The sequence below is a fragment of the Hemitrygon akajei genome, chromosome 32 (assembly GCF_048418815.1).
Source record: "Hemitrygon akajei chromosome 32, sHemAka1.3, whole genome shotgun sequence".
NCBI lineage: Eukaryota > Metazoa > Chordata > Chondrichthyes > Myliobatiformes > Dasyatidae > Hemitrygon > Hemitrygon akajei.
The window spans coordinates 5,158,864-5,178,402 of NC_133155.1; the positions used below are offsets into that span (position 1 = coordinate 5,158,864).

General features: G+C 43.2%; 1 protein-coding gene across 1 annotated transcript in view; it reads right to left on the reverse strand.

Annotated features, from left to right (window-relative positions):
• Positions 1–19,539, reverse strand: part of LOC140719565 (uncharacterized) — a 155,534-nt gene that overhangs the window by 98,243 nt on the left and 37,752 nt on the right. The window contains exon 4 of the mRNA XM_073034275.1: positions 8,923–9,256. Within this exon, the coding sequence (XP_072890376.1) occupies positions 8,923–9,092 (170 nt within the window). The 5' untranslated portion in view covers positions 9,093–9,256. The remainder of the gene's footprint in view (positions 1–8,922; positions 9,257–19,539) is intronic.

The window sequence follows — 19,539 nt, forward strand, 5'->3', positions numbered from 1 at the left end:
GGAGAGGAGAGTGGACCATAGGAGAAAGGGAGGAGGAAGGGACCCAGGGGAAGTGATAGAAGTAAAAGGTCAAAGTGAGGAATAGAAGGAGGGGGGGATTTTTTTTAAACCAGAAGGAGAAATCAATATTCATGCCATCATGTTGGAGGGTATCCTGGTGGAAGAGAAGGTGTTTTCCTCCACCATGAGCGGTAGCCTCATCTCAGTAACAAAGCTTGCTGAGTCCAGCTGTTTTTTTTTAAAAAGAGGAAGGAATTTCACCTGACGTTCCCTACATGACCTTTCAACCCCCATTGACATGACTGATTCTTAACTGCAAACTGATGTGGTGCAGTGTGTCGGCTTATGACAGATCGATGGCAGGCTTTAAAGAAAACTCACCATCAGCTTTTCAAAGAAACGGTGAGTGGGCAATTCTGCTCTATCTTTCACTTTAACTGATGGTTCATGCAGACTTCCTCAGCTCTACGTGCATTAGCTCTGTAACCTAGTGTCCTGCCGATCCAAAAAAATCTAAGTCTTTCCCATTTTGAAGCTTTCCATCATTTCCATTTAACTGGATTAGAGTCACAGAGAAGTGCAGCACAGGAGAAGGCCCTTCAGCCCATCTAGTCCATTCCAAAACAATTTAAACTGCCTATTCCCATCGACCAGGACCATTGCCCTCCATATCCCTAGTATCCATGTACAAAGCTCTACACCTCATGTTCTTTTTATCTTGCCTGAACCTGCTTAACATAAGGTATTTAGTAATGGGGACAGAGGGCAGGGAGTCGATGATAAATACACACTCTTGCAAACACAAACACGCAAGGGTCACAAGGCAGTGGATTGCAGTTTCCTCTTGAGTCAGAAGTTTCAAGTTTAAAAGCTGCCACTTGAGCATAAAATTCCAGGCTGCGACACCATTTCACACTGAGAGGGGAAATATTCAGCCGGTCAAGCAGATTACGTGAGAAAGGACCATACTTCAATGTACTAGTGTGCTCGTCACCATCACCGGGTAAGCAAGCACAGTGAAACACAGTCCTTGGAGTCCCCTACACTAATTCCAGACTCCGTGAACAGATAAAATACATACAACCTTTCACCTTCGGTTCATTTATTCATTCCTAAATGTGACCCACAGCTAGTGTAAGACATGGGATCATCCCTTGAAAATCAAGTTTGACTCCTGCAAGCGTGAGGAAATTTGCAGATGCTGGAAATTCAAACAACAACACACACGGCCCGAAACGTCGACAGCACTTCTCCCTGCAGACGCTGCCTGGCCTGCTGTGTTCCACCAGTATTTTGTGTTTGACTCCTGCACTCTGTTATGTCTCCCGCTCAGATGCATCATGAACTTAAGAAAACAATTCAATGTTTAAAGAGATTCTGCAGATGCCAAAAATCCAAAGTGACACACACAAAATCGAGGAGGAACTCAGCAGGTCAGGCAACACCTATAGAGGGGAATAAACAGTTGATGTTTTGGGCCGAGACCCTTCATCAGGACTGGAAAGGAAGGGGTAAGGTGCTAGAATAAAAAGGTGGGGGGAGGGGCAGAGGGCTAGCTAGAAGGCGACAGGTGAAGCCAGGTGGGTGGGAAGGTAGAAAGGGAAAGAGGAGAGGACCCAGGGAGAAGTGCTAGGCAGGTGAGAAGAGGTAAGAGGCCAGAGAGGGAAACAGAAGAGGGAAAGAGGAAGGAATGTTTTTACTGGAAGGAGAAATTGACATTCATGCCGTCAAGTTGAAGGCTACCCAAACAGAATACAAGGTGTTGCTTCTCCACCCTCATCTTGGAACAAGAGGAGACCATGGACTGTCATGGCAGAATGGGAATGGGGTTTGGAATTAAAACGTTGGGCCATCTGGATGTTCCACTTTGGTGGACGCATCAGAGGTACTCAAAGTGGACCCCCAATTTACACGGTCTCACTAATGTGGCGGAGACCACCTCGGGAGCACCGGACGCAATAGACCACCCCAGCAGATTCGCGGGTGGAGTGTTGCCTCTCCTGGAAGGACTGTCTGGGGCCCTGAATTGAGGAGAATGGGCAAGTGTGCCACTTTGGCCACTTGCAGGGATAAGTGCCAGAAGGGAATCAGTGGGGAGGAACGAATGGAGAAGGGAATCACAGAGGGAATGATCCCTGTGGAAAGCGGGGTGTGGGATGGGAGCTGTACTATGCATCCTCACAGAGCATCTGCAATGAACCGAGAATTCCTTCCCCAGACGTCTCCATTGTGTGCTCAGCGGTGGAAGATTTCCTTGCCAGAGAGCAGAGGTACTATTCCATGCCATTGCTCTGCCTTTGTAAATAAATTGGCTCATCAAAACCGGAGAACCGTCTGGACAAAAGCAAAGAGCTCTCCAGCTGGGAGAGAAAAAGCTTGCCTACCTGTTCAGTGCTTTTGCTGCTTTGACTTTGTGCACTCTGCACTGGATAGTCAGCTGCAAACCAGGCTGAACTTGTCCGACAGTGGAGACGGGGCTTCTCCCCAGTCTTCCACTCAGAGCGGGAGCGTGCAAGGTGGACCGGAAGTGCTGGGGGAGAACAGAAGGCAGATGACAGTGGGAGGAGAGGGGATGGCTCAGTGGTAGTGGAGGGCGAGGGTGGTGGTAGGGGGTTGCTGGAGGATTAGTGTCAACGTTGGAAGGAAGGGTTGAAAGCAGTTGGCAGGAAGTTATGGGCAACAGGTATGCCAGAGATATTAAACCTGATTCGGATTCTGGAGGGACTCTGATGGAGAGGAGATTCCAGGACAGGGGAGGGGGTTGACTATCATATCTTTAAATTTATGGTAAATGGCAAAAGTACAGCAAGAAGTCTTTGAAGAGGAGATGAAGAAAATATAAAAGGACTTACATTTAATGTAAAAAAAAGTCCCCCAGGAACACAAGGAGTGTACTGTGACTAAAATCAGGAGCATTTGTAGGGCTGAATGCTTAAAAAGATGTTTTTTAAGAAGTCAAAGAGATAGAGAGGAAAGACAACAGTCCCAGACTCCACATCCCAGTCAGCTGAAGGAAGGCTCATCAACATTGAAGAAAGAAAGGACTAGCAATCTAAGCTTTACTGAAGGCAAAATGACATCAAAGTAAAAACAAGATGTTGGAATTGCTTGGCAGGGTGGCAACATCTGTCTGGAGAAGGGCCTCTGACCTGAAACTTCGACTCTATTTCTCACTCTGCACCTTGTCCGACAGGAGTGCTCCCGGCATTTTCTGCTTCCATTTCAGATTTCCAGCATCCACAGCCTGTGTGTCTTTACAAGATTGCACTGAGGTTGAATGGATTGTGAGATGATTCATTATTTAAGTTTGGGGAGTGTTAGCAGGCCATTTGGCTGTGAGCAGTCTCAAATTCTGACTTCACGATTGATTTTGACACAAGGGCTCTGCTGATGCAGGTTCAAAGCAGAAGTGAGAAGCTACAAACCTATCTGAACTCATCTTCTCTTTAACGTAGTGTTGATGGAGATGGAGACTGAGATTGGTGGAGCGTGGGAATGCAGATCAGTGGGACATTATCAATCACTGGGAACCAATGCACTGTGAACCAAAGGTCAGATCAGATTTCCATTGCTCAATCCCATTCTCGTTTCATGTTGGCTGCACATTGAAGCCTTTCACACCACCCTGTCTCTGTTCTCTGTGCCAATGTGATACAATGCCACAAAAGGTGGGGTGGAGATATTTCTCGACCAAAAGAGGGTGTAAGGTGCTCCTTCCCTCTGCTAGCCTGCAGGTCACCCTTGGGCAAGGGCATAGAAAAATTTGCCAAGAATAATCACGGTCATGGAAAGACCATGATCCCCCATGTCATATGACATGGTTCATATTGAATAAATGAACAAACCCCACAGCCAGTGCCTCATAGCACCAACAACAACCACGGTCCAACCTTGGTGAACTAGAACCAGCAAGCTGGGAGAAGTAGGTCATCCAAAGGCATTGAACGATACCTTCATTTAATAAGTAGTCAGTAACTTAAGAAAGCTCCAGCCAGTTTGCATGCATCAGGATCTCACAAGCATTTATTTCATTTATTGAGATACTGCGCCGATAAGGTCCTTCGGTCCCCTCTAGCCGTGTCGCCCAGCAGCTCCCCGATTTAATCCTAGCCAATTTACAATGACCAATTAACCTTCCAACTGATGCATCTTTGGACTGTGGGAGGAAACCAGAGTATCTGGAGAAACCCACACGGTCACGGGGAAAACGTAGAAACCCCTTACAGGCAGCAGCCTGGAATGGTAAGTGACACATATGTGCAGTTATGCCTCAAGTGCAGAAAGAGGAACCTTGAAGCAGATGAACGGTTAACTGACTTTTAATAAGATCTGTGCAGAATTAAAGGAAACACTATAAAGGCTAGGCCAACAGGGCTTTTAACTAAAACTCTCAAACTGAAAGCTAATGCTGACACTACAGCTGAGAAGCAGTAACTTACTACTAAATGAATACAGCTTGATAGATTTTTGATTGGTCAGGGCATGAAGGGATAGGGTGTGAAGACGGGAGATTGGGTTTGAGAAGGAAAATGGATCAGCCATGATGAAATGGCGGAACAGGTTCGATGGGCCAAATGTTCTAGTTCTGCACCTATGTCCTGTGGTCTTTTGGTGTTGTGAATGATTTGGTTCCTACTTCTTCCCTCCTAGAAAGTGCAACTCAGAGACGTAGCATTTTCCTGATCACTTCTATTATATCAGTCAGTCTGTTTCCACATCTCACCCAAAGTACTGCTAGCCAAGGTCTTTCAGCCTGTACTGACCGGAAGCCGCACGATTTCTCCGAACTGAAAAAAGAAAAATCTGACAGGCACTTGAACTTTTGTTGTCCAGTTGCACAACATGTTTCAGTTTTCTGCTTTCTGAGGCACGCACACTGACAAATAATTCCTGTTCCTGCTCAAGATTCTGTTCAAGTGGGCTTGAAAATGACTGAATATAGAAACTTGCCAGGAACCAGCAGAGCTGGACATCATTCTTCAAGCAGAAGTTATTTTGATAGTATTCTTTCACATTTTTAAGAATGATAATATTGCAGTTTTTAAAAATAATTTAAATTAGATGTGTCAGTTTACAATCCCCAGGAACAAATGAGCAACTTTGTTTTAAGTCCTTAAAGTGACAGTGAAATTTATATAATAACATCTGTGTACAATGATCAGCTTCAGATTAGACTAAAAAAAATCTATGATTTCGAACTATTTTATAACTATAGTTAGAGCTTTATTGTCATTGGTGAGGACAATGAGATTGCAGTGAAACACTTACATAATACCATAAGGCAATGGAGTAGAATTAGGCCATTTGGCCCATCAAGCATTCCCTGTCATTTTTTCATGGCTGATTCATTTCCCTCTCAACCCCATTGTCCTGCCTTCTCTCCATTCCCAGAATCATAAATAAGGGGCCAAAAACTGCTCCCAATACTCCAAGCGAGGCCTCACCATTGCCTTGTACAACCTCAGCATAACATCCTTTCTTTTATATTCTAGTCCTCTTGAAAAGAATGATTACATTGCATTTGCCTTCCTCACCTCTGATTCAACCTGCAAATTAACCTTTAGGGAATCCTGCAGAAGGATTCCCAATATATAATTATACATCATTAAACCTAAAAATAACCCTTCATGTCTAGGACCTCCCTCAAGTGAGCACAATTACTGAGGTCTCCCAATGGGAATTAATTTAGTCTGAAACTCACTCACTGCTCATTACACTGCTGGCGTTTAGGTTAAACAATGAATGTCCTTCATCTCTGGCCGTGTCCAGGGCTTCCTTCATCATGTCTGTAACTTCCTCTTGCTTTTCACTACTGTCAGTTATGCAAGTCCTGGGTTGAGACTCAGGAATACTGTCACACTCAGCTGTAGAAGGATTCTTCATCGCTGTTTCCATAACAATGTTGTTTGATTAGTCAGGGTCGTTAGCCCCCAAACCTGGAACACCAGTGGTCCACTCTTAGTTTGGCATCTACCCTTTGACCTGTTTGGTATGGGTGACCCTACCAAGAGCCAAAGCACAAAGCCCTGACTCCAGCCAACGTAGCTCTTCAGGTCATTGAGGCACAGAAGCCCCCAGACCACGCCAAGGTTGATGTCCACTTGGAGGTCAGTCTGGAAGCAAGAGCAGTATTATTTTTTGAGCAGGGTTCTAGGATATTTGATTAAGAGTGAATTTTGCACAGACTGTAATGTACACTTGACCTTCTGTGACCACTGGTAATGGTTTGCCCAACTGCAAACAGAAACAATCAAAAAGAGCAGCTTTACTGAACTAATCTGCAACTTCTTTCAAGGTTATTGAACTGAAACGTTTTAACTGTCTCTCTTTCCACAGATGATGTCTACTTCCCGATTGTTTACAGCATTTTTCAATATTAATTATAAACCTTGATTGGTTATTCAATAAAGATATCTTGGCAAGGCCTGATCACTCACAAACCATAACCTGATTTGCAGGAGAGTGCAAATCACCAAAGACAGCCAGTGTAGACATCTTTTTCCCCTTAATTATTAACAATTTAGTCAAAGAGGTTTATTGTTAAAATAGAGCCAAAGCTTTGAGCAAATGTGAATAGGATATAGTGATCCATGCATCCTTTGTCATGGATGAGTGCTTGTGGTTACTTACAAAACATCACCATCAGGGCTTCAGAGTAACAAATGATTAAATGGGAGAGGGCTCAGCTCTCCTCGACCAGCAATGCCAGATGGGTTTCCAGGGTTCTATTCTTTGCTGAATAACCAATACAAGACCCAATAAATTGCCATCAGCCAATTCCTCTTCTGAAGAAAGGTGTGTTTCAGACTCGTAGGGTATGAGATGGTGTAGTTGGGTGTCCTTAAGCCAATTACAAGGATGTGGAACATCCCTGGGTGATCAAGTGATGAGTTTAAGTAGGCAAATAAATTATTGATAAACCATCTACTGCAAACCAGCCTTTCCATCAACATCCTTGTGTGGATTAAGCATTGTTTTCAGTTAGAAATCCATTAAAGCACAAGGGCTTTCTCATGAAGCTGTAGCAAGGCGAAGGTTGCCGCTGACTGGAGAGAGCAAGAGTACAAGGAAAATGAAACAGCTTGGACTTTCATTCAGAAAGTCTGGAGAGAAAGGTCAGTCAGAGGAAACAACATTAAAGAAATGATGCTCATTGATAGTGATGTCAGTCATTGTTGAGTAATCCTTTAACAATTTGGGCTCCATAAATTGAATGACCAATAGGTAGATGTGGTTTAATAAAACTACAACTCAAATCAGAGTGAAGACCCTTAGAAGGTCAAAGAGAAACTCATTGATACCTCATACACGATATCACAAGGAGCAATGGGGAGCTTCATTTTCCATTGAACTCAGTCACAGAGGATCTAAACGTTATTCCCTTCCAATTTCTTCAATCACAATTTTGTCTTATTTAACAAAAACCTAACAACACCCACTTTTCATCTTTGAAATGAGTGTGAAGCGCATTTTGAAACTGGAGATGAGATTGGGAAGGGAGAGATTTTCTCTCCCATGTATACATATGGGTGGTGGGGAACCCAAGTGCAGAGTAAGGTCAAGCATTGACTCAGAATAAACAGGATGTCACACGTAAAATCACAAACAGTAGGACTAGAGATTGAGGACTGAGTACTTAGCATGAGGCCTTCCATGAGGAAATGCGACAGACAATAGTCTGAGTCTTAAAGGGACAGTGGCAGCTAACTGTACTCCGGGGAACTGGAGCACCACTGTTCAGACAGGACTGTGACAGTGCATGGGAAAGTTCTCTATGGTACTATCTGGACAGCCATCTCCAGTAGTAGGATTGCATTCCCAATTATGATCGTCCAATATTCATTTTCAGATTCTCTATCCCACTTCAATTATTTCAATCACTTTTATACACAATAAAATGCAAACTCGATCACCATTACCATATCTCATATATTTACCCTTCAGTCCGGACTTTGTTCCAGTTAACCTGCCCAGCACCTTCTGCAGAAACAATTCACCAATCTCAAGGGTACAGTGTGAGAATGGACCGCAGCCTTCGAGATTAGTTTGCACACCATTGGGCACCCTCAGTCCAAGGACAAAGGCCAATTTTCCACTTGCCATGGCTTTTAGTGATTTCTGTACATGACCTCCTCTATCTCTCTACAGTCCCCACCCTCCGGTGTCAACTGATCTCATTTCGGGAGGACTAGGAAACAAAAGTAAAGGTATAATGCTGAGGCTTTATTGGTCAGACCACTCTTGGAGTATTGCGAGCAGGTTTGGCCCTCTGTCTAAGAATGCATGTGTTGGCATTGGAAAGAGTCCAGAGGAAGTTCTCAAGAGTTATCCCAGGAATGAACAAATTAATGTAGAGGAGCAATTAATGGCTCTGAGCCTGTACTCGCTGGAGTTTGGAAGAAATAGGGGAGGACCTCATTGAACCCTATCGAATATTGAAAGGTCCAGATGGAGTGGATGTTGAGAGGATGTTTGCTATATTAAGGGAGTCTAGGATCAGAGTACAGTCTCAGTGTAGAGGGACGTCTACTTAGAACAGAGATGAGGAAAGATTTATTTAGTTAGAGGGTGGTAAATCTATTGAATTCTTTGCCACAGTTGTCTGTGCAGGCAAAGTCTTTGTGTATATTTAATGTGGAAGTTCATAGGTTCTTGATTAATCAGGGCATCTAAGGTTACAGGGAGAGGGCCAGAGAATGGGGGTTTATAAAAATAATATATTAGCCATGATGAAATGACAGAGTAGGCTCAAAGGGCTGTATGGCCTAATTCTGCTTCTAGGCCTTAGGCTCTTAGTAGTGGCATATTATGTTTAGGTCAGGTCACTTAATTAACATGGGTGAACCTGCCCCTTTACCCAACAGATCGAATCACTCTTTGCCATTTCAACAGAGGTTACCAGAGCATTCAACAAGTCCTTACCGTCCTGTTACAGCAGTCTGACTGGCAGGCTTTCTCCGGGTTCTTTTGGGTCTTCTTTTAGACTCCTTCCCTCCCAGATGCCTCTTGTCCGACCTCTCTGCCTCATCGAGTTCCCTCATGCTGCTCACTTCAGGAGAGTGGCTTGGAGCTCGACTTTGGCTTCTGGGCATGGTTGAGGTTTCAGGAGACCCACTCGGATCCCACAATGTCTTCAGACGAGCTGTACCGAGAGCTGGCTGAAACCAGTGACAGGTTCGCCTCTTGAGAGAGGAAACAGGAGGACTTAGGCACTGAGGGTGGGACCTGCTTACTGTCAACTCAGTGTGAAAACTACCTGCAAGTTAAATAAGGGAGGGAACCAATTAGATAAAGAAGAATCAACACTAGGGTGGAACAGCTGCTAATCTGCTCGTAATTTGCTATTTAAAATTAAATAGAGAACACGTAACATGAGAAAGGTGTTGGGGGGGGGGGGGGGGGTACCAGTTTATATCTACAGTAAGAGAGGCAAAGACCAGACTGAAGGTATTACAAACAAGAAAAATCTGCAGATACTGGAAATCCAAGCAACACACACAAAATACTGGAGGAACTCAGCAGGTTAGGCAGCATCTATGGAAAAGAATAAACAGTCAAAGTTTCAGGCTCCTTCAGGACTCAGAAATGAGGGGGGAGGTTGATGCACTATCAATAACTCACTCTGAGACGTAAAGGCGAGATATCGGCTTTTATTGACTGGAAGAAGGAACAAGCAGTGAGTGACCACTATACTACATCCTGGAGACTGAGAGGCCGGGCTCAGACCTCCATCACCTTTATACAGGGGTCTGTGGGAGGAGCCACAGGAGCAGTCATCAGGGGGCGTGTCCAGACAGGTATATATAGTTCACCACAGAGGTATGGTTGGAGAGACTGAGGACTCCACTGTGAAGTCTTTTAGAGGATGCCTAGCCTGAAGAAGTTGAAATCTTCCCTTTGACAGGAGTTCAGTGAAAATCTCTCTCACTGCCCCTCCACTGTAAATCTCTGCTACTCTTAGACTCTTTGACCATGTCTTTCCCCTTCTTTCTCAGTCCTGAAGAAGGGTCTCGGCCTGAAATGTTGACTGTTGAGGGTGGAAAGGATGGAAAGCATAGTCTTGTCCTCTGGGAGGGGGTGAAAACAATGAGGGGGCATAGGTTTAAGATTCAAGATTCAAAAACTTTATTGTCATTCTAACCGTACATCAGCTCTGCAGGGCAGAATGAGACAGCGTTTCCCAGGAGCAGTGCAATCATAACATAACAAACGCAACACTAAATAATAAACATAACAATAAATAGTAAAACACAACAGCCACATGTCAGTTAAAAACAAGTTATAAGTGTCCAGAGCAAGTTAAAAGTGTCCAAAGCAGAGTCAGGTAGAGCAGCTATTTAGCAGTCTGACTGCCTGTGGGAGGAAGCTGTTTAGTAGCCTTGTGGTTTTAGTTTTGATGCTCCTGTAACGTCTACCTGATGGCAGAAGAACAAACAGTTCATGGAGAGGGTGTGAGGGGTCTTTAATGATGTACCGTGTCTTCTGGAGGCATCGACTCTGAAAGAGGTCTTGGACAGAAGGTAGGGAGACCCCAATAACCTTCTCTGCTCCCCTAACCACCCTCTGCAAGTCTTTTTTGTCAGCAGCACTGCAGCTGGAGTACCAGGTTGTGATGCAAAAGGTCAGCACACTCTCAACCACTCCTCTGTAAAACGTAGTTAAGATGTTAGTGGGGAGTGATGCTTGTTTAAGCTTCCTCAAAAAGTGCAATCTCTGCTGGGCTCGTTTCACAATCCCAGTGGTGTTCCTGGACCAGGTGAGATTGTCCAAGATCTGCAACCCAAGGAACTTGATGTTTTCCACTCTCTCCACTGTGGAGCCGCTGATGCTGAGGGGGTGTGTGCTCAGGCTGAGACCGTCTGAAATCAACGATCATCTCCTTGTTTTGGTGACATTAAGCATCAAGTTGTTGTCACTGCATCAGCTCTCTAGGTGTTTGACCTCCTCCCTGTACATTGTTTCATCATTTTTGCTGATGAGCCCCAGCACTGTGGTATCATCAGCAAATTTAATGATCAGGCTCTCCTTGAATCTGGCTACACAGTGATGTGTTAGCAGTGTAAACAGCAATGGGCTAAGCACACAGCCTTGTGGGGATCCAGTGCTCAGTGTGATGGAGTCAGAGATGTTCCTGCCAACACGGACTGATTGTGGTCTCTCTGTCAAGAAATCCAGAATCCAGCGACACATGGCAGTGTTAAGGCCCAGCAGCGACAGTTTCTCCACTAGTCTCTGCGGGATAATGGAATTGAACGCTGAACTGAAAACAATGTACAGGATTCTGGCGTAAGTGTCTTTGTTGTCCAAGTGAGAGAGAACTGTGTGCAGTGTGGTGGATATTGCGTCCTCCATAGAGCGATTTGGACGATAAGCAAACTGTAGAGGATCCAGCGATGGGGGAGGCTGGCTGTGCTATGAGTTCAGACATGAGAGGGACATCGGATTAGCTCCTTCACACAAATAGTAGTGTGCATTTGAAATGAGCTACAGATATAGTGTTCGTGGTAGCAGCTACAAAGAAGGCACAACAGCAGCCATTTTTTCAATAGGAAACTGAGGAGATTTGGTGTGTCATCAAAGACACAAATTTCTACGGATGTACGGTGGAGAGCAAAAAGCCAACAAATAACACACATAATATTAAACACATAACTATAGATTTACCACTCCTCTGTGCACTTGGGGCAACTTGTAGAGGCTGATTCGTCACTAACCCTTCAGGATGTGGAAGAAAGCAGGGCCTGAAGGAAACCCACATGCTCAGAGGGAAACGTGCAAACCACACAGACGGCACAGAAAGCAGATTTGAACCCCGGTCGCTGGAGCAGGCCACGCCAGTCTACTGCTCCTCATCTAGACTGGGTTACTCCAATTGGAAATCATAGCCACTAAGTGAAGGAAAGGGAAGGAGGCTTGTCATATAAGGAGTATTTGATAGATGGATAGATACTTTATTGATCCCAAAGGTAATTACAGTGTCACAGTAGCATTACAAGTGCGCAGGTATAAAAATACTAGAAGAGAAGTAAGAAAGAATAAAAAATAAGTTACCTCAAACAGTCTAACAGGAGGGATCATCACTTCTCCGGCTGTAGGATGGCATTATAGACCCTAATGGCTGAGGATAAGAATGGCCTCATATAGCAGTTATATTAATCTTTTACTGAAAGCGCTCCTCTGTTCAGCCAAGGTGGCATGCAGAGGATGAGAAACATTGTCCAGAATTGCCAGGAGGGTCCTTTGTTCTACCACAGCCTCCAGTGTGTCCTGTTTGACTCCTATAACAGAGCCAGTCTCTTTAATCAGTTTATTGAGCCTGTTGCCATCACCCATGTTGATGCCATTGCCCTAGCACAGCACCGCATAGGAGATTGTACTGACAACAGCAGACTGGTAGAACGTGAGAAGGAGAGACCTTCTTTAATGGCTCTGAGTCTGTACTCATTGGAATTCAGAAGAGTAAGAGGTGACCTTATTGAAACTTATTAAAAATATTGAAAGGTCCTGATAGAATGGATGTGGAGAGGATGTTTTCTATGGTAGGAGAGTAAGACCAGAGGACACAGCCTCAGAATAGAAGGACATCCTTATAAAACGGAGATGAGGAGGAATTTCTTTTGTCAGAGAGTGGTGAAGTTGTGCAGTTCTTTGCCACAGACAACTGTGGAGGCTAAGTATTTAGCTTATATTTAGGCAGAGGTTGATAGATTCTTGATTGGTCAGGGCTTGAAGGGATATGGGGAGAAGGCAGGAGATTGAGGCTGAGAGGAAAATGGATCAGCCATGATGAATTGGTAGAGAGACTCAATGGGCCAAATTGCCTAATTCTGCTCTATATCTATGGTCTTCTGGAGTTTATTTAAGATGGAGATGAAGAAGGATTTGCTTCGGATTTCGAGAGACTTTGGAATTTTTTGCTCCCAAATGCTTGGGAGACCAAATCCACGACCATAAAAAGCAGAGATTTCTCCTCATCTCCATCATAAAAGGACGTCCCACTATTCTGCAGCTGGGCTCTCCGGTCTGTATCTCCCACCACAGGAAACATCCTCTTTAAATCTACTCTATCAGGGCTTTTCAACATTCGATAGGTTTCAATGAGATCCCCTCTCGTTCTTCTGAATTCCAGTGAGTACAGGCGCACAGCTTCTCATATAATAAGCCTTTCAATCCCAGAATCATTTTCATGAACCTTCTTTGAACCATCTCCAATGTTAGCACATCCTTTCTAAGATAAGGGCCCAAACACTACTCACAATACTCCACATGAGGCCTCACCAGTGCTTTATAAAGCCTGATCATTACATCATTGCTTTCATATTCTAGTCCTCTTGAAATGGGTCTATAGAACCTGTGTTGATTGTAATGTTTGTCTGGATGTTAACTTACTTGCTTTTTACCTTCGATACATGTCCCTCTCACTTCCTGGTCATTCTTGTTGGCACAGTCTTGATCTTTCTTTTGCTGTCCAACACCTGCCCTGGCAGTGACACGTCAGGTTCCACAAGGCCTCAACTTTGGAATCATTCAAGAGAACAAAGATAACCCCACCTTTTTTTTTCACTACCAAAGTTTTACCATAACTTGTCAACCCTGCTCTTTCTACCCTCAGCTCAGTGTATAAACTCCATTCAGTGACCAAGGAACAAGCATGATTTATGTTTACGTGTGCCAAGAATTTGCTGTGGTGTGTTGGTCATGGTGTGACATGCAACAAAAGACACCCTTCAACAATCATAAATAATAAAGAATTATATAAAATAAGTTAGAAGTTAAAGTGCACATTTGGAATAAAGTGTGCATAAACACATAAATTCAAGCATTGAGATTATGCAATTTCCTGATAATCTTATTCAAGACTCTAGATTAGTTATTGTCATTCTTTAGTACACTAGTGTAAAGGAGAACAAAATGGTCGTTACTCCGGATCTGATGCAGCATAAAAAAGCACAGTTATCATAACGAACACAATAGAAAAAACACTCAAAATATCAATGTAAAGGTAATTCTATAAAACACAATGTACAAGTAATTGCTATATACATGAACTGATTGTATGATCACAAAGTAATGCAAGTGATCTATGAATTTGGAATCATTCTTGCTTTCCTCAGTATGGTAGCATTGTGGTTAGCACATCAATTTACAGTACCAGTGGCCGGGGTTCAATTCCCACGTTTGTACGTTCTCCCCGTGATCGCGTGGATTTCCTCTGGGTGCTCTGGTTTCCTCACAAACTAAAGAAGATCTGTAGATGCTGCAAATCCCAGTAACACACACAAATTGCTGGATCTGTACCGTCTTCTGTAGTTGTTGCCTGGCCTCCCAAACTTTGTGTGCCTTGCTCTGGTTTCCTCACCCAATCCATAGATGTGGTGGTTGGTAGGTTAACCAGTCAATGTAAATTGTCCCGTGATTAGGCTAGGATTAAACTGTGAGTTTGCTGGGTGGTGAGGCTCAAAGTGCCAGAAGCACTTATTCCGCACTGTATCTCAATAAATAAGTAAGCAAACAAATTAACAACCAACCAAACAAATAAATAAAATGCAACACTTCATTGTTCGGGTGTTGAGTTGGGGTGAGGTAAGCCAGGATGGAGTCAAAATTCCTGATGAAGGGTTTCGGCCCGAAACATCGTCACTACCTCCTCCCATAGATGCTGTGTGGCCTGCTGAGTTCTGTCAGCATTTTGTCTTTTTATTTATTTCCAGCATCTGCAGATTCACTCGAGTTGCCTTATCATTTCTTCTTGTGTGAGGCTGTCTGCAAAATGGGAGAAATTATTCAATTCAATCTGCAGATGGCGCTATTGTATGACTTATCTATATTGTCTCAGAACCTGTGGACTCCAGCTTGATTGTTGATCCAGGTTCCCGAAACTTGTGTCTCCGCTGTGAATTCCATGTACAGTACTGCAATTTTTTCTTCATGGAATGAATGAACAAAATATAAAATCTGTTTCAAGATCTTGGGTTCTTTCAAAACCCACACATTCTCACAGTGTGTTACAAATTGCATGAGAGAACCCCCGTAAAGTATATTCTGACAAATTACCAGGTAATCAATTCTGTCTATTTCACTGAATCATGACAAGTATTTGTCCTGAGATTGCTCATCCATGAAACATCATCAGAAGTTCCTTTACTGTTCAGCCTTAGAGAACATATAAGACATGTTTAATATTCCTTTGGAAAGACGTCTCCTCCAAGTCTTCATCTCTTCCTAAGTAGTATTATGGAGAATCATAGAAAATGTTGCTTTCAGGTCTCTAAATTAGAATTTATGCAACGAAGAATGTCATATATCTTACAAAAATCAAAAAAATACCATTCATTCCACAGCTCCCAGTCCACTCTGCTTCAAGTTACAGTCCTTCAAATACTCATTCCACTTCTTATCTGCAACGAGGGGTTCAGCTTCTTCTGTCCCTCCAGACAGTGAGCTCCAGAGTCCCACCGTTGAACATTTCTCTGTGACCTCCCTCGCCTTTCCATCATTGCAATAAAATCATTCACTAATCATTGATTTCTCTGCAGCAGAATTCAAGAGTTACTTTCTGCAAAAACAATCTAAATACTTTCCTTAACATAAAAATAACACTGGACAGCAAAGTTTTGTTAATCTGTTGCTTCCTCTGAAATGTTTTGTGGTTATGATAGACCACTTGAAGCCAAACACAAATATAATTTCAGACTACTATTATCACGTAGGAATTTAGAGAAACAAAAAATTAACTTTTATTGAATATAATGCATTTATTTGCATAATGACATAATGCATTTATTTGCATAATGGTGTTGATGCTTTGCAATAGTTCAACTTAGCTAAAAGTGTTTTGTTCATGATTTTCATTTGCACTCAGTGACTGAGGCCTCCCTTTTAAGCGTCGAACAATAATCAGTCAGCATTGATGGATTCCAGTTGCCCTTTTACCATTTCTCCATGACCGCAATGTCCCGGTGAAACCTTTCACCATGCTCGTCACTGACAGTGCCAAGCTTTGCAGGGAAGAAGTCTAAATGGGAATGCAGAAAATGAATGTTTTGCGACATGCTGCCTTTCATGGTTTTGTACGCTTGAAGCACGTTGTCAACCAGCTCTGTGGTTGCCAAGAAAATTTTCAACAACAGCCTTGAATGCCTTCCATGTGATTTTCTCCAGTTCCTCTTGAAGTTCTTTGAATTGCCTGTCATTGATGACCTGTTTGATTTACGGACCAACAAAAATGCCTTCCTTAATCTTGGCATCAGTTATTCTAGAAAACATCTGTCTCAAATATCGAGATCCTTCATGGAAATCTTTGTGCCTGGAGACAGCAGATTCCATCCTTGCAGTCTTGAACCCAGTAATTCTGCTTTTGCTATTGACAAACCCACGTTTCTGACTAGAGCATTTAACTCAGATTGAGTTATCAGATGAGATTCACCCGACATAAAGGTCTGAAAATCTGTATCAGTTCTCCATTCCTGACTCGTGCATCACGGCATCTTCACCTGCATCCTCTCGCCTCCACGTCTCTGCTGGCTTTGGTACTGGTAGAGTATTGTCATGCGGTATAAGTTTCATGGATGAAGGGAGACTGGGGTAGTCAATGGATTTCCTGTTTTTAGCAGGGAAACCAAACACACTGGTCAGACTGAAGTAGCAGTCTGCCACATGATCCTTCTGCTCTCGCCATATCACCGCGACAGCGAACGGCATTGACTTCCGAGTACCTCTGAGCTAAGCTCTAAGATCGACTGTGCATATTGCGCAATAAATGTGAGGAGCACAGGCTTTGACTTGGTCACCCATTTTACACCAAAGTAGAGCTCATAGGCTTTCTTAATAAGAGGAGTCATGCTCTGTCTTTGAGATTTAAGTGTATATTAACCATAAATATAACAGAAAGTATTGCTGACGCAATATTGGCAAGACATTTTGCTATCAGTAATACTCCTGAAAGTACAATTACTTTATTATAATGAGCAAACACATACAGTATAAGCATCAATGTGGTGGCAAACGGATATACACGTAAATGTAATGCGTAGGACAGTGTGTTGTGATGCTGTTAAAACCTGTCTTGCCATGCAGCAGCCGCCCTGCCTAAGCATGCCCAGGCATGCCTGGACAATGTAGAAAGCTTTTCAGCTGACATTGTGGCCAACATTTTAATTGACTTGAATTATGAATTGAAATACCAAATATGGGCACTTTAAAAAAAAAAATAGCGTGTGATAGGGAAATTTCATGGTGATTTTCATGATCAGCAGCCCAAATTCCGTAGGATACACCCAAAAGTATTCAGGAAGCAAAATATTTTTGTAGTCTAAAGACTAGCGTAAGAAAATTATAGATTAGAAGAAAATCATTTAATTCTTTGCCAGTGATGAATACAATTGTTCTAGCCATAACAATATGGTACTTCTTTTATCTTTAGACTTTGAAGTGAACAAGTCATGGCAAAGTGAGTCAATGAATGCTTTAAAACTGTCTACACTCCAGCTTGGCCATTCTATCCACTGGTTGCAAAGCAGAAACTCTTCAGAACTTCACCAGCACCATCTCCCAAATCCACAATCGCTATTGCAGGTTCTTCTCCCTCCACCAAACTTAAGCACAGTCCATGCATAGAAAGGGAGACAAAGAATATGGATTTGGCCTGCTGCGGAGATCTGCAGGCATGAGAGAGCTTGTTTAATGACTGCATTACCAGGTTGTTTGTGTTAAGGACAGTTCACAGAAAAAAGAACCCTAGCATAAACTGGACAGGACACCACAGCCCCAAGCTCCCCAAGTTAGATGCTATCCAAACTTCCAATTATTTTCTTTGTTTAATTTTTATTGTTATTGGTTCGAAGTCCTATAACTTCTGGCTTAACAACATCTCTGCCAGGCTGGATCTCCATCTCTGCACCTTAACGTGTCTGCTATCATGTTCACCATCATGCTGCCATCGTTGGTCGCCTCTGTACCATAGAGGTTAACATGATACAATAACGGCTTGCTGCGTTGGACACCGGAGTTCAATCCTGGTTCAATCCCAGCATCGTCCGTAAGGAGAATCTGTACGTTCTCTCCATGGAATACGTGGGTTTTCATCGGGTCCCCTGGTTTCCTCCCACAGCCAACGAGGTACCGGGTAGGTTAGCTGGTCATTGTAAATTGTCCTGTGATTAGTGTTGCTGGGCATTGCTGGGTGATGCAGGGGCTATCCACTCTGTACCTCTGAATAAATACATAAAATCTTCATAGATTTTGTGGGAATTCTGCGTCATCTTTCCCAAAAATCCTGTGTACTGTAGGAAAAAAATTACAAGTCAGATGCAATCTGTGCAAGGAGAGAAGGTAGTGTTTAAAGTACAATTTGTCTTTATGACTTCGGCATACAAAATTATGAAGGGTATAGATAGGATTAAATGTAAGCAGGCTTGTTCAGCTGAGGGTGTGTGAGAATAGAACTGAGGGTGGGTGAGAATAGAACTGAGGGTGGGTGGGAATAGAACCGAGGGTGGGTGAGAATAGAACTGAGGGTGGGTGGGAATAGAACTGAGGGTGGGTGAGAATAGAACTGAGAGTGGGTGAGAATAGAACTGAGAGTGGGTGAGAATAGAACTAGAAGTCATAGGTTAAGAGTGAAAGGTGAAAAATTTAAGAGGAGCTTGTTCACTTACAGGGTGCTGAGAGTGTAAAACGAGCTGCCAGTGGAAGCGATGGATGCAGGCTAGAGTTCACCATTTAAATGAAGTTTGGATGAGAACACAGATGGGAGGGGAGGGGCATGGATGGCTATGGTCCAGGTGCTTGTCGAGTGGACTGGGTTCCAGTCCTGAAGAAGAGTCATGGCCCGAAACATCAACTGTTTATTCGTTTCCTTAGATGCTGCCTGACCTGCTGAGTTCCTCCACCATTTTGAGTGTGTTACTTTGGAATTCCAGCATCTGCTGATTTTCTCATGTTTGGAATATTGGTTCAGCATTGACCAGAAGGGCCCTAGGTCCTGTTTTAATACTGTAGTGTTCTTTGACTCTATATCATTGACTAGAAGGGCCAAATGGCCTGTTTCTGTGCTGTCGTGTTCTCTATAACATTGACTAGAAGGGCCAAATCTCCTGTTTCAACACTGCAGTGTTCTTTGACTCTATATCATTGACTAGAAGGGCCAAATGGCCTGTTTCTGCACTCTGACTCTATGGGCTAACAGGCCTGTTTCTATACTGTACTGTAGACTCGATAACATTGACTTCAGTTTGTAACAATAATTAGAAGCTAAATACCACCATTATCATTTAAGGTTCAACTACAATAATTGGTCATTTAAGCTTTTGTGTTAAATTTCAGAATACTTCCCAAGAAGTTTCCTGCTTAGAACAAAGCATAAAACATGCTGGTTGAACATGATGATGCAAGCTACGGGCAGGTGGGCAGCTGATGCTGTGGAGAGGTTTCTGATGTGAGATACTCTTTTCCATGACAAGGAGAATGGTAACCAAAGGACACAGTCATTAAATAATTGGCAAAGGAAGATTAGTACAATTATTGACACACACCAACCCC